Source organism: Pipistrellus kuhlii, unplaced genomic scaffold (assembly GCF_014108245.1).
Source record: "Pipistrellus kuhlii isolate mPipKuh1 unplaced genomic scaffold, mPipKuh1.p scaffold_m20_p_29, whole genome shotgun sequence".
NCBI classification, from domain to species: domain Eukaryota; kingdom Metazoa; phylum Chordata; class Mammalia; order Chiroptera; family Vespertilionidae; genus Pipistrellus; species Pipistrellus kuhlii.
Window position 1 is genome coordinate 6,255,606 of NW_023425528.1, and position 20,384 is coordinate 6,275,989.

The window sequence follows — 20,384 nt, forward strand, 5'->3', positions numbered from 1 at the left end:
AGAAGAACAAGAGAGTTCTCCAGAAGAAGAACTAAATGAAATGGAAATAAGAAATTTATTACACTTAAAGTTCAGGATAATGATGGCAAAGATGCTCAACAGCATGAGAAAAGATATCGTAACTATGAATAATGACACAGTACTAATAAAGAACACAGTGGAAGGAATATACAGCAAATTAGGGGGAGCTGAAGATTGGATCAGTGAATTAGAAGACAGGGTAGAAAAAAAAATCACTCAATCAGAGAACAAAAAAAAATTAAAAAACAGGAGGACCGCTTAAAGGAGCTGTTAGGACAACAGGAGTGCCAAAGAGGCAGGAGGAGAAAGGGATAAAGAACGTGTTTGAAGAAATAATGGCACAAAACAAACTAAGTCCAGAATAAGTAGAAGGAAGGAAATAATAAATGTTATAGTAGAAATAAATGACATAGAGACTAAAAAACATATATATCAATGAAACCAAGAGCTGGTTCTCAGAGAAGATACATAAGATTGATGTATCTCATAAAGAAAGAAAGAAAGAAAGAGGACCCAAATAAATAAGAAATGAGAGCAATGAAGTAACAATTAACATCACAGAAATACAAAGGATGGTAAGAAAATACAAAGAGAAACTATATGGCAAGAAGGTGGACAACGTAGATGAAATGGACAAGTTCCTAGAAAAATATGATCTTCCAAAACTGAAGCAGGAAGAAGCAAAGAACCTGAATAGGTCAATAATAATTGAGGAAATGGAAGCAGTAATAATAATAATAATAATAATAATAATAATAAAAACTCCCAGCAAACAAAAGCCCTGGTCAGGACAACTTCACAGAGGAGTTTTATTAAACATTCAAAGAAGAACTAACACTTATCTTCTTCAAACTATTTCAGAAAACCCAAGAGTAAGAAAAACTAAACTCTTTTTATGTGGCTAGCATTATCCCCATTCCAAAACCAGATAAAGACACTAAAAGAAAGAGAATTATAGGCAAATATCCCGGATGAACATAGATGCTAAAATCCTCAATAATATATTGGCAAACTGGATCTAGCAATATATTAAAAAGATCCTTCACCATGACCACGTTGGACCTATTCCAGGGAAGTAAGGCTGGTACAATATTCACAAATTAATAAATGTGATACATGACATAAACAAATTGAAAAACAAAAATCACATAATCATATCAACAGATGCAGAAAAAGCATTCAATAAAATCCAATATCCATTTTTGATAAAAGCTCTCAGCAAAGTAGGAATGGAAGCATCTATCCTGAACATAATAAAGGCCATATATGACAAACCAACAGCCAACATCATACTCAATGGGCAAAAACTAAAACCATTTCCCCTAAGAACAGGGATGTCCACTTTCATCACTCTTATCCAACATAGTACCAGAAGTCCTAGCCACAGCGATCAGACAAGAAGAAAAAGAAATAAAAGGCATCAAAACTGGAAAGGAGGAAGTAAAACTCTCATTATTCGCAAATGGCATGATATTGTACATAGAAAACATTAGAAACTGCACCGAAAAAAACCCATACTAGATTTAATAAAGGAATATGGCAATGGAGCAGAATACAAAATAAGAACTCAGAAATCAATGGCATTTTTATACACCAATAATGATTTCTCAGAAAGAGAAATTAAACAATCCCATTTATCATTGCAAAAAAGATAATTAAGATACCTAGGAATAAACTTAACCAAGGAGGTAAAAGACCGGTACTCAGAAAACTATAGGATGTTGAAAAAAGAGAGGAAGATATAAACAAGTAGAAGAATATACCATGTTCATGGGTTGGTAGAATTAATATCATTAAAATGTCCATACTGCCCAAAGAAATCTATAGATTCAATTCTATTTGTATTAAATTACCAATGGCATATTTTACAGATCTAGAACAAATACTCCAAAAATTTATATGCAACCAAAAAAGACCCTGAATAGCTGCAGCAATCTTAAGAAAGAACAAATTTGGAGAGATCACAATACCAAATATCAAATTATACTTCAAAGCCACTGTAATCAAAACAGCCTGGTACTGGCACAAGAATAGGCATATAGATAATGGAATAGAATAGAGACCCCAGATATCAACCCAAGCCATTACACCCAATATTAGACAAAGGAGGCAAAAGCATACGATGTAGTCAAGATGGTCTCTTCAATAAATGGTGTTGGCAAAATTGGACAGATACATGCAAAACAATGAAACTAGAGCATCAATCTACACCATACACAAGAATAAACTAAAAATAGATAAAAGAGTTAAATGTAAGATGTGAAACCACAAAAATCATGGAAGAAACCATAGGCAACAATATTTCAGACATCTCTTGTAGCTATATATTTGCTGATATATCTAGGGCAAATGAAACAAAGAAGAAAATAAAGAAATGGGACTACATCAAAATAAAAAGCTTCTGCACAATAAAAGAAACTATCAACAAAATGAAAAAGGAGCCCATTGTATCAGAGAACATATTACATGATATGTAATGATACATGTGATAAAGAGTTAATATTCAAAATATATGAGGAAGTCATAAAACCTAACAAAAGGAAGACAAACAAGCTAATTAAAAAAATGGGAAAAAGATCCAAATGGATACTTCTCCAAAGTGTACATACAGATGGTCAAAAGACATTTGAAAAAATGCACAAAGTCACTGATCATCCGAGAGATGGAAATTAAAACAACAATGAGGTATCACCGCACACCTATCAGAATGGGCTACTATTAACAAGTCAACAAATGAAAGCTTTGGGGAGAATGTGGAAAGAAGGGAACTCTAGTGCACTGCTGGTAGCAATGTAGATTGGTGCAGCCATTAAGGAAAAACAGTATGGAGTTTCCTTAAAAAAGTAAATATGGAACTGCCATTTGACCCAGTGATCCCACTTCTAGGAATATATCCGAAGAAACCTGAAACACCCTATGCAAATTGCAGCACAATTTACAATAGCTAAGATCAGGAAGCAGCCTAAGTGCACATCAGTAGATGAATGGTTAAAAAAGCTGTGGTCCATGGAATATTTTGCAGCAGTAAAAAAGAAAGATCTCTTACCTTTTGAGGCAGCATAGATAGACCTGGAGAGCATTATGCTAAACAAAATAAGCCAGAGAAAGATAAGTATCATATGATCTCACTCATATGTGGAACATAATGAACAACATAAATTGAGGAACAAAAATAGATACAGAGACATGGAAGCATTGACCAGACTGTCCACCCTCACAAGGAAGGCAGGTGAGGGTGGGCAAGTGGGAAGAGATCAACCAAAGAACTTGTATGCATATATGCATAATCCAGGGACAGACAATAGGGTGGCAAAGGCCTGGGGTCAGGGGCGGAGCCGGCTGGGAGAGGCCAATGGGGGAAAAGGGGAACATATGTAATATTGGGTCTAGTAATGATTAATGTCATTTTTTAACATTCGTTTAAAATCTTGCTTGGCGTTGACTTGTATTGACATAACCTTCAAACATGTGGTATCTACAGAACGTGTGAAGTGCAATTAACAAGTTTTGCTTGAAAAAGTTTGTGTTTGGTTTGGTTTTTGTTGCAAAACTAGGGCTAAGAAGATGGCAGATGAAGAGCATATTCGGCACTGCATGCTTTACGAGTTCCAATTAGGAAGAAAAGCAAGTGAGGCTGCAAAAAACATTTGTAGTGCTCTTGGTCAAGATGCAGTTAGTGCCAGAAAATGCCAGCGTTGATTTGAGAAATTTCGCGAGGGAAATTTTTCGTTAGATGACAAGAGTGGTCGAGGCCGTGTGTCCAATTTTGATCAAGAAGCTCTTCAAGCTCTTTTGGTGCAAAATCCTCAAATTACCCAACAAGAGCTTGCAACAACTTTAAATTGTTCACAAAAAACCATTTCCAATCAATTGCGTGCATTTGGCAAAGTCCAAATGTTTGGAAAATGGGTTCCTCATGAGTTGACCGACAACAACCGTAATCAAAGAGTCACAATTTGCAGTTAGCTCCTCTCTCGTCAAAACCGTTTGCCGTTTTTAGAGCAAATTGTTACCGGAGATGAAAAATGGGTGCTGTATGTTAATTTGAAAAGGCGGCCTCAATGGTTGGATAAAAATGAGGCTCCACAGCCCACGCCAAAACCTGACTTGCATGCGAAAAAAGTGATGTTGTGTGTTTGGTGGAATTTTAAAGGAATTCTTCATTATGAACTTTTATCATCTAACCAAACCATTACAAGTGCAGTGTATAGTGCCCAATTGGAAAGGTTAGCCCAAGCTTTAAGAGAAAAAGAACCCGCGCTGATTAATCGGAAGGGCGTAATTCTTCACCACGATAACACACAACCACATACTGCAAGAATCACTGCTGAAAAACTGCGCCAGTTGGAATGGGAAGTTCTCCCTCAACCTGCATATTCTCCTGATATTGCCCCTTCCGATTACCATTTGTTTCGTTCTTTGCAAAACTTTCTTCTTGGAAAAAAATTTAATAATGAAGAATGCCTCAAAAATGCATTGACCGAATTTTTGGCATCAAAATCACAAGAATTTTACAACAGAGGGATTAAAATGCTTCCTGAGCGTTGGGCACAAGTAGTAGAAAACAATGGCAACTATATTGTTGGTTAAATTTTGTTGTATTGTTTAAATAAATTTGATTTAAAAAAGTATTAGAAAACGACATTAATTATTACTAGACCTAATACTTTCAACAATGGTAAAAAAAAAAACGAATGGTGGGTCAAGCAAAAACCTGGGGAGATTGGCAAAGAGAAATGTGGCCTGCTAATTGTTGTAGGTTTTTTATGACCCCAATTTCCCAGCCAGATCTGGAGGGAGGTTTGCATGTCTTACTACAAAGGAATTCCAGGCACTGAGTTACAACTGACTTTATTTTTTTTAAACTTTTCCTTTCTGGTCTGGTCTGTCTCCAGAGCCCTTATCTCTTGGGCTGGCTAGGCCGACTGTCACAGAACTTAACAGAGATATCAAAGTACTAGTACAGTGGTCAGCAAACCGCGGCTTACGAGCCACATGAGGCTCTTTGGCCCCTTGAGTGTGGCTCTTCTACAAAATACCATGTGCGAGCGCACACGTACAGGGCAATTGAAACTTCGTGGCCCATGTGCAGAAGTCAGTTTTTGGCCTGGGTGAGTCTATTTTGAAGAAGTGTTTCTAATGCCGAGCCACACTCAAGGGGCCAAAGAGCCGCATGTGGTTCACGAGCTGCGGTTTGCTGACCATTGTACTAGTACAACAAACCCACCTCCAATAAATCCTAGCATATATAAGAATTTATGTATAATATGATAAAAATATAACATCAATCATCGCCGAAACCGGTTTGGCTCAGTGGTAGAGCATTGGCCTGTGGACTGACGGGTCCCAGATTCGATTCCGGTCAAAGGCATGTACCTTGGTTGTGCGCACATCCCCAGTAGGGGGCGTGCAAGAGGCAGCCGATCAATGATTCTCTCTCATCGATGTTTCTAACTCTCTATTTCTCTCTCTTCCTCTCTATAAAAAAATCAATAAAATATATATTTTAAAAAAAAATAATCATAGGGAAATTGACATTCAATAAACAATGCTCAAATAAATGAAAATGTTGGGAAAATATGTTACATTCCTACCTCATAATATCTACAAAATGAATTTTAAATAAGTTGTTGGCTACATATTTTTTAAATAATTTAAAGCTAGACCATGTATCTGATCTCAGAATGTGAAAAGTCCTAAAGTCTTCAAGCATAAAATCATAAGAAGTTACCACAATCTGAATAGGCCTTGCAAACCTATCAATTTAAACAATAAAAGGTAAAATTTATATTAAAAGCATTGTCAACAAATTGGAAGGCATTCTTGGGAAAATATTTACTGCAAATGTGATAATTAATACTCTTTACATGTGGACAATGCATGCATATCCACAAGAAGAGAAACACCCCTATATAAAAACTGGGCAGAGAACATGAAATGACAAATAACAGTTTAAATATATATAATGAATAATAAGCATAATACATATGTGTTTAGGACTTTCTTTTATTTTTCTTTTTTTAATTTATTAAATTATCATCTGTGTACATATTTTAACATTGCCCCTCCCCCCATACATACCCTCCCTCCCCAGAATTTTGTGTCCATTAGTTGTACTTATATGCATGTATACAAGTCCTTCGGTTGATCTCTTATCTCCCCCAGATCTCCCTACTCTCCCCGCTATAATTTTACAGTCTGCTTGTTGCTTTACTGTCTTTATATCTATCTTTTGGTTTGTCAGTTTATAATGTTTTTTAATATCCATAAATGAGTGAGGCCATGTGGTATTTCTCTTTCATTGACTGGCTTATTTCACTCAGCATGATGTTCTCTAGTTCTATCCAGGTTGCTGCAAATGATGAGAATTCCTTCTTTTTTATGGCAGCATAGTATTCCATTGTGTAGATGTACCATAGTTTTTTGATCCAATCATCTGCTGACGGGCACCTAGGCTATTTCCAGATTCTAGCTATTGTAGATTGTGCTGCTATGAACATAGGGGTGCATAGTGTTTAGGACTTTCTATAATAAAATGTGAAGGGGGAAAAAACTTAGGAAAAAGGCAAGGAGAGGGGAAAAGAAAAGACACCAGGGAGATATTGGGGGAACTGAGGAATACATGGCTACACTGCAACACCATCCTCTTTCTTCTCCCTTAGGTTTACAAAAGGAAATCTTATTTATTATTAAGAACCCGTGAGGCAGGCTGGTTCATATTATGGGATTGGGTATGTTTCCTAAAAGTAATTGAGACAGATAACTTTTTTAAATCTCAGAAGAAGTATTTAATTTTACCTGGATGCTAAGTATCACAGTGTTTCTAAACTGCTCAGAAATAACAAAAGTGTTAGGACCCTCTTGGATGTGTGAATTAGCCCACGGAAAACATGTATCAATCAGTGTCTGGATATCCTGCTTTGCTTGAGCAGAGTACCAGGGTGGGATACCGCTTCAAATTAGTGATATCTCTGATCTCCTCCCTATCTCTGATCCCCGCAATTTTGAGAACTGCTTTCTCCTTGAATATTCCGTTAATGTAAAATAAAATGGTTAGATGCGTAAAGCAAACTGAATTTTTTTTTCTATCTTAAAGTTTGTCCATGTTTAGCTAAATTTATGAAGAATGGATTTCCATTTTGATAATCCTAAATTATAAACCTAATATCTAAACAGAAAGATTAAATACAAATTATATTATGGTTTCATTCATCAATAAAATGTTTATGCATTAAATAATATTTGTAGTTATTAAAATATTTTCATGCTCTAATCTATTACAAATAGGTCTAGTCCAATAAAGCTACTTTTAACTCAATTTTTCAGTTTAATCAAAGATATGGGATTTCTACCTAGACTGTAATTCCACATTTTTTAAATCTCCTTCCTTTTAATATACTAGATGTTACCCTAAATGCATGCCAAATATCTAAAGAAATTTTATTAAACTGATAATTTTTTTCAAAGTTAACAGCAAGATTAGTAAGCACAGAATAGTTTCTAAGAATATATTGGTTTACTCAAACCTAAGTGAGGGAAATCATTTTGTGGCTTTCATATTGAAGATGCTGGAGATAACTGTTCATTAAAGAACCACTCAAAATAGCCAAATGAATTTTAAAAATGGCTCAGATTCAGACACAAAATAGCACTGCATGTACAGACACAACAAAACAAGCAATTCTGATGATGCTATAAGAGCTGTACAGACGAGGAGCCACAAACAGGAAAGATAAGAGGCCTTCAGAAGTCGAAGGCAGCCAGGCTAGAATTCTAAGAGTTGGAGCTATTAGAGATCAAAAGAGCACCATGCCCAAGGTTGCTATAGTGGTGGACCAGGTAGAACCCCTTCCAATCTTAGCTCCATGTTCTGAAAGCATGTTTTCCTCTGAGGCAGCCTTTCTAGCAGCAGACTTAGCAATTCACATGTCAACTGAAGGGCACATAAATGAAATATACTGTGACCCAGCCAAACACTGGGGAATAGTCATTTCCTCTTGTCCAAAGCACCATGGGAACTCTTTGGAGAATCCTACCTCTTCCCCACTCCAAAAAGAATTGTTAGCTCCTGCCCAGCATGGGACATGAGGCCTGCTAGGCACACCATACCCATTTCCTGCAGTGACTGGGCATGACACAATGAAGAACATGCCAGCTCCTGCTTATCTGGGAAGCAAACAAATTCATGCATGGATGGTAATGGTAAAGGGTAAACAGAAAAAATAAGAGAGGTGGATATATACAGTAGGTCCTTGGGTTATGTCGAAGATCCATTCCTACAGCACGACGTAACGCGATTTTTGCAGTAAGTTGGAATCCACCTCCATAAGCACCTACGTCACTCACAGGGAGCATATACACAGCAGTAATGAAGTGAAACAGTAAAAAAAAATTAAAAGAAAGATAACAATTCCTGACCTTTACTTGTGATAAATAAACAATAAAAAAACATAAAGCACATATGTACATACGTCAAAATGACAAACTTTTTTTTTAATATAAATAAACTAGAGGGGGGGTCCCTCAGCCTCTCACAGTCTGGGAGCCCTCAAGGGTGGGAGGCGACCTGGTGATCAGGGGAAGGTGACACCACATTACACCTCTGCTGCTGCCACTGCCAGCAGTACAAGCCTCAGCCAGCCCCAGTTACCTGAGCCTTGGGTAGAAGCTGGGAAGCCACCATCCGAGGCTTGCCTGCACCTTGGGCCAGCCCTGGGAAGCTAGGCAGCAGCCATCCGAGGCTTGCCTGAGCCTTAGGTCAGCCCTGGGTGGTTGGAGGGCTGAGGGGACTGGGAGACTCCAGAGGCAGGCGTGAGGAATGGCTGGACCCACCTTGCTGCGTGCTTGCCACCCCAGTGGGGCTGAGGGGACTGAGCGCCACCATCTTCCTAGGTTTTTTGGAAGGATTATATGAAATAATACATGTTAAGTGATTCCCACTGTGCCTAGAAACACAGTAAACCTGATACGAGCATTAGCAAGAAAGAAAGAATGAGAATCCTGCTCTGCCACTATGTAACTTTAACAGTTATTTGATATATCTTGGCCTCAACAGCTTTTTTTATAATATGGATAATCTCACAGCATTATTTGAAAGATTAGATGAGAACTTTGAAGACCAAGTATATTTTGAAAACAGTAACAAGCTATACTACTGTAAGATGGAGTCATTTTAAGAGCTACTTTCTAAAATACTGACTTTTAACTTCATATTGCATGTGGTATTTCTATACCATGGAATAATATATACCCATTAAAATTATGCATGTGGTAAAAACTTAGATGAATTTCTAAGGAATTATGCTAAGTTAAAAAAAATGGCAATATCAAAGGTAACATACTGTATGGTTCCATTTATTTAACATTCTTGAAATGGCAAACTTACAAACATGGAGAATATATTAGTTGCCAGAAGTTAGAGACAGAGTTAGCTGGGAAGGTAGTGGGTGTGACTAAAAGATCAACATGAGAGATTCAAATAGTGATGGAACTGTTTGGTGCTTGACTCTATCAATATCAATATCCTGGTTGTGATATTGTGCTATAGGTTTGCAAGAGGTTACCCCTGGAGGAAATTAGGTAAAGGGTACAAGGGATATCTCAGTATTTTTCTTACAACGAAATATATATTATGATATGATGTGATGTATTTATTTTGTTATCTAATTATCTCAAAATACAAAGTTTAATTTAAAAATTATTTGCATGATAAATCTGTACTAAAATGGTGACAACATATTAAGTGAAGAAAGCATAATAGAAAACCATAATTAAAGAAGACAAAAATAAATGAATAAATATAAGTCTTAAGAGATAAAAAAAAGGAGGAGAAAATCAATAAAGTAAAAAAGCCAAAAATTAAGTAAAAATAACAAAGTAACAATGATAAGTACATAAAAACTAGATTCTATAAAGCAAGTGAAAATAGATTAAGTGCTTATTAATTTGACTAAAATATAAAATATAAGACAGAGAACAAAAAATTGACAAATTAAGCTGTAGAAAGAATAGAGGGTTATAAATAATATGATAAATTTCAAAATTATAAAATAAAAGGATACTGCACGCTCAACTAAACTTGTGGCAACAAATCTCTAAACTTTGAAGATATGGGTAACTTCCCAGCAAAATACAAATGACAAAATTGACCCATAAAGATTTGAATAGACTAATCCTAAATAATAAAAGATTAATATGCAAATCAACCGAATGGCAGAACGACTGGTCGATCTGACGTACACTGACCACCAGGGGGTAGGCACTCAATGCAGAAGCTGCCCTCTGGTGGTCAGTGTGCTCCTACAGGGGTTGCACTGCTCAGCCAGATGCCCTGAGCTGGGCTGATGTCTGGCAAGTGCAGCAGCAGTGGAAGAGCCTCTCCCTCCTCTGCAGGAGCACTAAGATGTCTGACTGCCAGCTTAGGCTCGCTCCCTACTGGGAGCAGGCCTAAGCCATCAGTTGGACATTTTCTGAGGGCTCCCAGACTACAAGAGGGCGCAGGCCGGGCTGAGGGACCCCCTGAGTGCACGATTTTCTTCCACCAGGCCTCTAGTTATCATAGAATACACTAGAGGCCAGTGCACATATTTGTGCACCAGTGGGGTCTCTCAGCCTGGCCTTCACCCTCTTGCAATCCAGGACCCCTCAGGGGATGTTGGAGAACCAGTTTCTGCCTGATTACCAGAGGCTCGATCCAGTCAGGAGGGAGCCCAATCCCCACAAGCCTGATCCCCACAAGCCCGATCCCCATAGGCCTGATCCCTGCAGGCCCAATCCAGAAAGGAGGGAGTCCGATCCCCACAGGCCTGATCCAGACAGGAGGGAGCCCAACCCCCACAGGTCCAATCCTCTCAGGCCCGATCCAGACAGAAAAGAGCCCGATTCTGTGCATTGAGTGTCTGTCCCTTGGAGGTCAGTGCTCATCATAGCAACCTGTCAACGGGTAATTCAGTCATTCAGTTGCTTAGGCTTTTATATATATAGACTAGTGTATAAATTTGTGCTTGGGTTGGGTCCCTTGGCCTGGCTGGCAATCAGGGTAATCAGGGCTGACTGGGGATGGCCAGCCACGGGGAGGGACTGCGGGAGGTTGATTGGCTGTGGGAGGTTGGCTGTGGGAGCACACTGACCACTAGGGGACAGTTCCTGCATTGAGTGTCTGTCCCCTGGTGGTCAGTGTGTCATACAGTCTTTTAGTCTAGATAGATAGATAGATAGATAGATAGATAGATAGATAGACAGATATATATATATATATATATATATATATATTAGATTGGAAAAATGATTAACAGTCTACCAACTGAAGAAGGCACTAAGACCAGATGGGTTTTATATTTTCTATGTGACCTTTTAAAAAAACTAATTTTAAGAGTAATTAAATATACTAGACCTGAAAATGAAGGCACATTCTACAGTTCATTTTACATAGCCACCATAATTTTAATTTTTAACCCTGATGATAAAAGGACTCCAATATTATGAACAATGAGGCCAAGTTCTACATCAAAGATTGACAAATAGAATCCAGCAATGTAGCAAAATAATAATATACTGTGATAGGCAGGGCTAATTCTAGTAATGCATCTATCAATATAATTCACTGTATCAAAAACTTAAGTGAAAACAAAAAGACAAAAATCTAGCTGGTGGAAATGCAGACTGGTGCAGCCACTGTGGAAAACAATATGGAGTTTCCTTAAAAAATTAAAAATGGAACTACCATTTGACCAAGTGATTCCATTTCTAGAAATATAACCCAATAAACTAGATACACCAATAAGAAAGGATATATGCACCCCTATGTTCATAGCAGCACAATTTATAATAGCAAAGATTAGGAAACAGCCTAAATGCCCATCAGCAGATGAGTGGATTAAAAAACAGTGGCACATCTACACAATGGAACACTACACTGCTGTAAAAAAGAAAGAACTCTTACCATTTGCAACAGCATGGATGGGTCTGAAGAGCATCATGCTAAGTGAGATAAGCCAGTCAGAGAAAGATAAGCATCACATAATCTCACTCATATGTGGAATATAATGAGCAACATAATTTAATGAACAAAAATAAATCCAGAGACCCAGAAGCATCGAACAGACTGTCAAACCTCAGAAGGAAGGCAGGGATGAGGGGGCAGGGTAAGAGTTCAATCAAAGGATTTGTATGCATATATGCATAACCCAGGGGCACAGACAATAGGGTCATGAAGGCATGGGGTGGGGGGGCAGAGGCAGGTTGGGAGGGGTCAATAGGGGGGGAAAGGGGACATATATAATACTTTCAACAATAAAAATTAAAAAATAAAATACAATATTTGTGAGAAAAGACAATATTTCTTTGATAAAATCAGCATTTTATCAATAAAAATCTGCTTTTAATGTTTAAAAAAATCAATGTGATCAACAAACATTGAGAAAGCATTTGACAAAATAAAGCAATCATTCATTACCTTTAAAAATATTTCTAAGTAAATATGGAAACTATTTAAATATACTGGTAATAGGCTAACAAATCCCACCAACATACAAAGAAAGAAAATTACAGGCCAATATCCCTGATGAACATAGATACGAAACTCCTCACTAAAATATCAGCAAATCAGATCCAACAATACATTAAAAAGATCATACTCCATGATCAACTGGTATTTATTCCTGGGCTGCAAGTATGGTACAATATCTACAAATCAATAAATGTGATATATCACATAAACAAAATGAAGGATAAAAATCGCATCACCATATCAATAGACAGAAAAAAAGCATTCAAAATCCAGCACCCAGTTATGATAAATACTCGCAGCAAAATGGGAATAGAGGGAAGATATCTCAACAAAACAAAAGGCCATATGACAAACACACAGCCAGCATCATACTCAATGGGCAAAAACTAAAAGTGTTTCCCTTAAGATCTGGAACAAGACAGGAATGTCCACTTTCACCACTCTTATTCAGCACAGTACTGGAAATCCCAGCCACAGAGATCAAACAAAAAGAAGAAAAAAAATCAAAAGCATCCAAATTGGAAATGAAGAAGTAAAATTTTCATTATTTGCACAACATTATACATAGAAAACCCTAAATATTCCACCAACACAAAAATAAATACTCCTAGGAATAAATTTAACCAAGGAGCACTGGCTGGTTAACTTAGTGGATAGAGTGTCAGCCTGCAGACTGAAGAGTCCTGGGTTCAATTCGGATCAGGGGTATATGCCTGGGTTGTGGGTTTGATCCCCACTGGGAGATGTGCAGGAGGCAGCTAATCAATGATTCTCTCTCATCATTAATGTTTCTATATCTCTTTCCCTCTCCCTTCCTCTCTGAAATCAATTTAAAGATGCTAGAACCCTGACATCCAACATACAGCCTCAGATCAGGGCTCTATTCACACCTTCTTTTAAAAAAAATTAACCAAGGATACAAAAGACTGATACTCAAAAAATTATAAGACATTTCAAAAAGAAAAGGAAGAAAACACAAGTAGAAGCATATTTAATCTTCATGGATTAGAATCATTAACATCATTAAAATGTCCATACTACCTAAAGCAATCCATAGATTCAATGAAATCCCTATTAAAATACCAACAGCATATTTCACAGACCTAGAACAAACACTCCAAAAATGTATATGGAACCAAAAAAAGACCCTGAACAGCTGCAGTAATCTTGAGAAAGAAGAACAAAAAGTTGGAGGGATCACAATACCAGATAACAAGTTACACTATAAAACCACTGTACTCAAAACAACCTGGTATTGGCGTAAGAACAAGCATATAGACCAATGGAACAGAAAAGAAAACACAGAAATCAAACCCAAGCCAATTAATATTTGACAAAGGAGGCAAGAACTTACAATGGGGTAAAGATGGTATATTCAAAAAATGGTTTTGGAAACTGTACAGATACATGCTAAAAATGAAAGCGGACCATCTTCTTACATTATACACAAGAATAAACTCAAAATGGATTAAAGGCTTTCATGTTAGTTTTGAAATCATAAAACTTCTAGAAGAAAACATAGGTAGTAAAAGCTCAGACATTTCTCATAGCAATATTTTTTTCTGATATAGTTCTGCAGGCAACAAAAAAAAAGAAAAAAGAAACAAACAGAACTGCATCAAACTAAGTTGTTTGTACACAGCAAAGAAAACCATCACCAAAATGAAAAGACAACCAACTGAATGAGAGAACATATTTGCCAATGACATATCTGATAAGGGGTTAATATCCAAAACTCATAAAGAACTGATAGAAATCAACAACAAAAAAGAAAACAATTCAATTAAATGGACAAAGGACCTGAATAGATATTTCTCAAGAGGACATATAGATGACCAAGAGACATATGAAAAAATGCTCAATGTCACTAACCAATGTTCTTTTAAATGCAAATTAAAATAACAATGAGATATCACCTCATACCAGTCATCAATAAATCAACAAACAACAAGCATTAGGGAGGATGGATAGAAAAAGGAACCCTCATGCACTGTTAGAGGGAATGCAGAGTAGTGCAGCCACTGTGAAAAGCAGTGTGCAATTACTTCAAAAAAATTAAAATGGAACTGTCATATGACCTAGTGATTCCACTTCTTGGAATATATCCAAAGGAACCCTAAACACTAATTTGAAACAATATGTGTACCCCTATATTCATTGCAGCATTATTTACAATAGCCAAGATTTGGAAGCAGCCCAAGTGCTCATTAGTAGATGAGTGGATAAAAAAAGCTTCACTTTTTTTTACATTTACACAATGGAATACTATGCGGCTGTAAAAAAAAAGAATGAAATCTTACCTTTGCAACAGCATGGATGGACCTGAAGAGTATTATAGTAAGTGAAATAAGCCAGTCAGAGAAAGACAAATACCATGATGTTACTCATATGTGGAATCTAGTGAACAAAATAAACTAACAAACAAAATAGAAACAGACTCATAGATACAGAAAACAGACTGACAAATGTCAGAGGGGAGGGTGTTAGGTGCTGGGTGAAAAAGGTGGAGGGATTAAGCAAAAAATAAATAAATAGATAAACTCATAGACAGACAACAGTATGATGATTACTGTATATTATTATAGGGAAATGTGGATGGCAGGAGGTAAAAGAAGGTAATAAAGGGATAAATGGTGATGAAAAAAAGACTTAATTTTGGATGGTGAACATATAATACAATATACAGTAATGTATTATAGAATTGTACACCTGAAACTCATATAATTTATTAACCAATATTAGTCCAATAAATTCAAGTAAAAAAATGTTTAGAAGATGACAAAGATGATAGTTTCGTTCACAGGAAAAAGTAGGGATTACTTGATATATTATGCCACTATAACTGGTTATCTACCTTTAAGAAAACAGTTTTAACCAAGACTAGAAACCAGAACCTATTGAATAAGAGTCATATTTATATATGAAAGAACAAAATATTATGTGGAAAAATATACCACCAGCAAACCCAATAAATACATATTTAGGAGAGATTATCTGTAACAACTAGGGGCCCAGTGCACGAAATCCATGCACAAGTGGGGGTTTCCCTCAGCCCAGTATGCACCCTCTCCAATCTGGAACCCCAGTGGGATTGGGCCTAACAAGCAGTCAGACATCCCTCTCACAATCCAGGACTGCTGGCTCCCAACTGCAGGCCTGCCTGCCTGCCTGATTGCCCCTAACCACTTCTGCCTGCCAGCCTTATCACCCCATAACCACAACCCTGACAGCCTGATTGATGCCTAATTGCTCCCCTGCTGGCCTAATTGCACCTAACTGTCCTTCCCTGCAGGCCTATTCATCCCCAACTTTCCTCCCATGCTGGCTTGGTGACCCCCAAATGCCCTCCCTTGACAGCCAGGTTGCTCCAAACTCCCTCGCCTACAGGCCTGGCCCCCACTAACTGCCCTCCCCTGCCAGCCTGATTGCTCCTAACTACCCTTCCCTGCAGGCCTGGTTGCCCCTAACTGCCCTCCCCTGCCATCCTGGTCGCCCCTAACTGCCCTCCCCTGTAGGTCTGGTCCCCTCTAACTCTCTCCCCTGCAAGCCCGGTTACCCCCAACTGCCCTCCCCTGCAGGCCTGGTTGCCCCCTACTGTCCTCACTGTAGGCCGGGTTGCCCCTAACTTCCCTCCCCTGCCAGCCTGGTCCCTCCCTCCCCCAACTGCCTTTCCCCTGCTGGCCTGGTCACCCCCAAATGCCCTCCCCTGTAGGCCTGCCCCCCCCAACTGCCCTCCTTTTCAGGCCTGGTCCCCTCTCCCCAACTGCCATCTCCTGCAGGCCTGGTTCCCCCCCCAACTGCCCACCCCTACAGGCCTGGTCCCCACCAACTGCCCTCCCCTGCAGGCCTGGTTGCCCCCTACTTCCCTCCCCTTCATGCCTGGTCCCCACTAGCTGCCCTCCTCTGCAGTCCTGTTTCCCCCTGAAATGCCCTGCCATGCCAGCCATCTTGTGGTGGCCATCTTGTGTCCACATGGAGGTGGCCATCTTTGACCACATGGGAGCGGTCATCTTGTGTGCTGGAGTGATGGTCAATTTGCATGTTACCTCTTTATTATATAGGGTGATAGACTTAGGGGCAATATCAAAAATATTCAAGGAGGTCTTACAAATTAAGAAAAATACAAATAACCTATAAGAATGGGCCAATAATATGAACAGACAATTCAAAAGGCAAATTTAATTGGGTAAAACAGTATAATATAATAATAAAATGCATTAGTAGCCAAGGAAACTCATCCATTATTCATCAAAATTATAAAAGAACCATGACACCTTATGCTGGTATCATTATGAATAAATGAATAATCTCATATATTACATACAAAAGGTAAGAGTAAATTGTAATGGCCTATTTTTTAAAATCAATATGGACATATAATTAACAAATATATATAAATTTGTGTGTGTGTGTGTGTGTGTGTGTGTGTGTGTGTGTGTGTAGCACCAGTAGTATGTAAGGACATAGGCATAATGATGTTCATTTCAGCATTGATTATAGTGGCAGAAATCTGGAAAGAACTAATGTAAATGTTCATTAATAGGAGAATGGCTAAATAAATTGTTGTGCCTCTATAAAATTTTGTGCACCCTTGTTTTAAAAGAATATTAGACAGCCCAGCTGGCGTGGCTCAGTGGTTGAGCGTGGATCTATGAACCAGGAGCTCACAGTTTGATTCCCAGTCAGGGCACATGCCCTGGTTGTGGGCTTGATCTTCAGTGGGAGGCATGCAGGAGGTAGTTGATCAATGATTCTCATCATTGATGTTTCTAAAAAGGCAAGTTGTATTAAATTATGTATAAAATTCTATTTTTATAAAATAAACCACAAAAACTCATGTTAATGTCTGTGTGTATAAGGGTGTGTGTGTATATACACATATAAGCATGAAAAAAATATGGAAGGATACATACTTGTTTGGTAGTATGCAAGGATGACATGGAAAGATAAACAGAGGCCCTACCCCAGTGGTCGGCAAACTCATTAGTCAACAGAGCCATATATCAACAGTACAATGATTGAATTTCTTTTGAGAGCCAAATTTTTTAAACTTAAACTTCTTCTGATGCCACTTCTTCAAAACAGACTCGTCCAGGCTGTGGTATTTTGTGGAAGAGCCATACTCAAGGGGCCAAAAAGCCGCATGTGGCTTGCGAGCCGCAGTTTGCCGATCATGGCCCTAGCCGGTTTTGCCCAGTGGATAGAGCATCGGCCTGCAGATTGAAGGGTTCCAGGTTTGATTCCTGGTCAGGCATATGCCCTGGTTGTGGACTCAATCCCCCGTTGGGGGCGTGCAGGAGGCAGCCAATCAATGTTTCTCTCTCATCATTGATGTTTCTATCTCTCTCTCTCCTCCCGTCCTCTCTGAAATCAATAGAGGAACCAAAAAAACAAAGGGGAGAGGGGAAGAACCACTATAAAAAAATAAATCCAGCAATCATATTTATGTAGTTTATGTTATAAAATGTTATATAAAATGAATTGTTTATAAAAGTTACAGTAAAAATTCTAAAGAGGATCTCCTCTGATTATTAAGAGGAGCCAAACAAAACAAAGAGATAAAAAAAATAAATCCAGCAATCATATTTATGTAGTTTATGTATAAAATGTATATATAAAATGAATTGTTTATTAATTACAGTAAAAATTCTAAAGAGGATCTCTCCTTATTAAGAAAAGAAATAACCAAAATTATCTTATCTCTGAATGAAAGAATTAAGGGTGATGTTTATTTTCTTCTTAATGTGTCTCTATATTTTCTATAATGAGAATTATTACTTTCATAATAATGAAATAAAACTAATACATTTTCTTTGAAGACTTCACACTAAAAATTTGAAGTCATTTTGGGGAATCAAGGGAGGAAACAAGGTTAAATACCCTTTCTGCTTAGGAGCTGTCCAAGTAGGAAATACATGAAATCAGGATCCATTACCTCTTATCTAGCAGAAAGTTACTCACCAAAGCCAAGAGACTAAATGTCTATTCCAAGAAGCTATTTGAAGCAGCAAATAGGGTATATGTCCCCCCCTACATAACACTTTAATGACTTAAGTAAATCAGAAAGCCATTTACACCACTCTCAATTATCCAAGGATCTTCAGGGCTCTTTATTTCCTGTCCCTTCCCTCTGGCCTGTGGCCATTTCAGTGCTCAGGAACTGCTCCAACATGGGGGCCAAGGCAGCAGAAAAGAGATGAAATTAATTTTTTCAATTTAGCTTCTCATTAGCAGCTCTAATAAAAGGCTTGATAAATGAGATGGCCACAACTCACGGTTACAATGAGGGTTCTGGGAATTTTGAGAATTTTGCTAAAGCAAACTTGCCTTCAGATAAACATGATTTGCTTGAAATACACTTTAATGGATTTAATGTTCGCTATTTTTAAGAAAGCTAGAACTTGTAATAAGTAATTTTTTCTTTCCTCATTTTAACTTTAAGGGAATAAAAACACAAGAACAAAAGCCTTCAAAGTGAAGACATATCCTCAATGGAGCAGCAAGACCACAATGAAAAGATTCTTGAAAGGAGAGATGTCGATGACCTGAAATGAGGGAAAATGTCTGCACCCCAGCTCACTCGAGAGAGAAAGTTTAGGAAGGTGGCATGCCTTGGCCATAAACCACCACTACAAGAAATAGCTGAAAAGGCTTTGTCAGGGCTTGACAAAATCTCCACATACAACATTTGCCTGTTACACAGACTTTTATCCCTTAGGATGCCCAGAGACAAAGCAGTGCAGGTCCAAGATATTCACAGAAATGTGAACATCCTAGGTTATCAAACAGACAAAACAGTCTGAATAGCAGTGGCAAGAGAGCAAAAAACAATTTTCCCTTACTTGAAGACCACGGTAGCTCCCGGACATGGAGGGCAGGCCAGGAGAAAAATCTGTAATGGAAAAAGAATTAGGTATGATTATTAAAAATGAAGTATGACTATTAAAAGAAATGCTAGATGCAGCGAGACAATGTTACTTTAATAATAATAATAAATAACCAATTCTAACATAGAAAGTGTAATATAAATTTTTAAAAAGCAGGTGGTTTTCCAAATATGGTTGTGTCTGCATATGCATATATGCATCTACATGTGTGTATGGAGACAGAGAGAGAGAGAGAGAGAGAGGATGGATGTGATGGGTGGGAAAGTTTGGGGGTTCGGAGATGGAGAATTTTTAGGTCCTTTTAGCCTGTGGAACACTTCCTCTTAACCTCTATACCCCCCTCTGATTTTGATTTTTGAATTTGCCTCCCCAAAATCTCTCTTTTTGGCATAAGGATTATTCTAGGCTATTCTGTGGTTGTTTAAGAAACACCAGACACAGAAAGAGCTCTGAAAACTGCCTAGAAGCTGCCCTTTAGTAAGAGACATTTACTTTTATTAGGGAAATATCCATTTGTAAGCATGCCCCCCTCTGAGGACCATGAAGAGAAGGATGACTAAATCTCTAGAACCTCTTCCATGTAGAAGGCAAGGAGTTAAATCTGCATAACAGCCTTATTCAACTTACTGTGCTTTTCCTGGTCATCTCCCATAACCTCATCCTTACCCCCAACATCATCTTTCATCTTTAGCTACAAATTGTATTTAAGGAGATAGCTTAGACTGTTTCAGGGAGTTACTCAGTTTTCCTGGCTCTCTCCCAGAGATATACATTTTACTCAACATCTACTGTTCTTCTCTTGTTGATGTGTCTTTTATAACAAGGGCATTTCAGTCAAAACCCTGGAAGGGTAGAATAAAATTTATTTTTCCTCCCCCACATTGGGTTGGTTAGTTTCTAAGCACAACTAAGTGCTTCTATTCTCCATCCAGGTCAAACCAAACAAAAAGAACCTTGTCCTAAGAGAC

The 20,384-nt window shown here is 38.0% G+C and overlaps 1 protein-coding gene across 9 annotated transcripts in view; it reads right to left on the minus strand.

Annotated features, from left to right (window-relative positions):
• The window catches only part of TMEM164 (transmembrane protein 164), a 245,680-nt gene that overhangs the window by 125,708 nt on the left and 99,588 nt on the right, over window positions 1-20,384 (minus strand). For all 9 annotated transcript variants that reach the window (XM_045587399.1, XM_045587396.1, XM_036454491.2 and 6 more), the window contains one exon: window positions 19,372-19,421. In XM_045587399.1, the coding sequence (XP_045443355.1) occupies window positions 19,372-19,421 (50 nt within the window). The remainder of the gene's footprint in view (window positions 1-19,371; window positions 19,422-20,384) is intronic.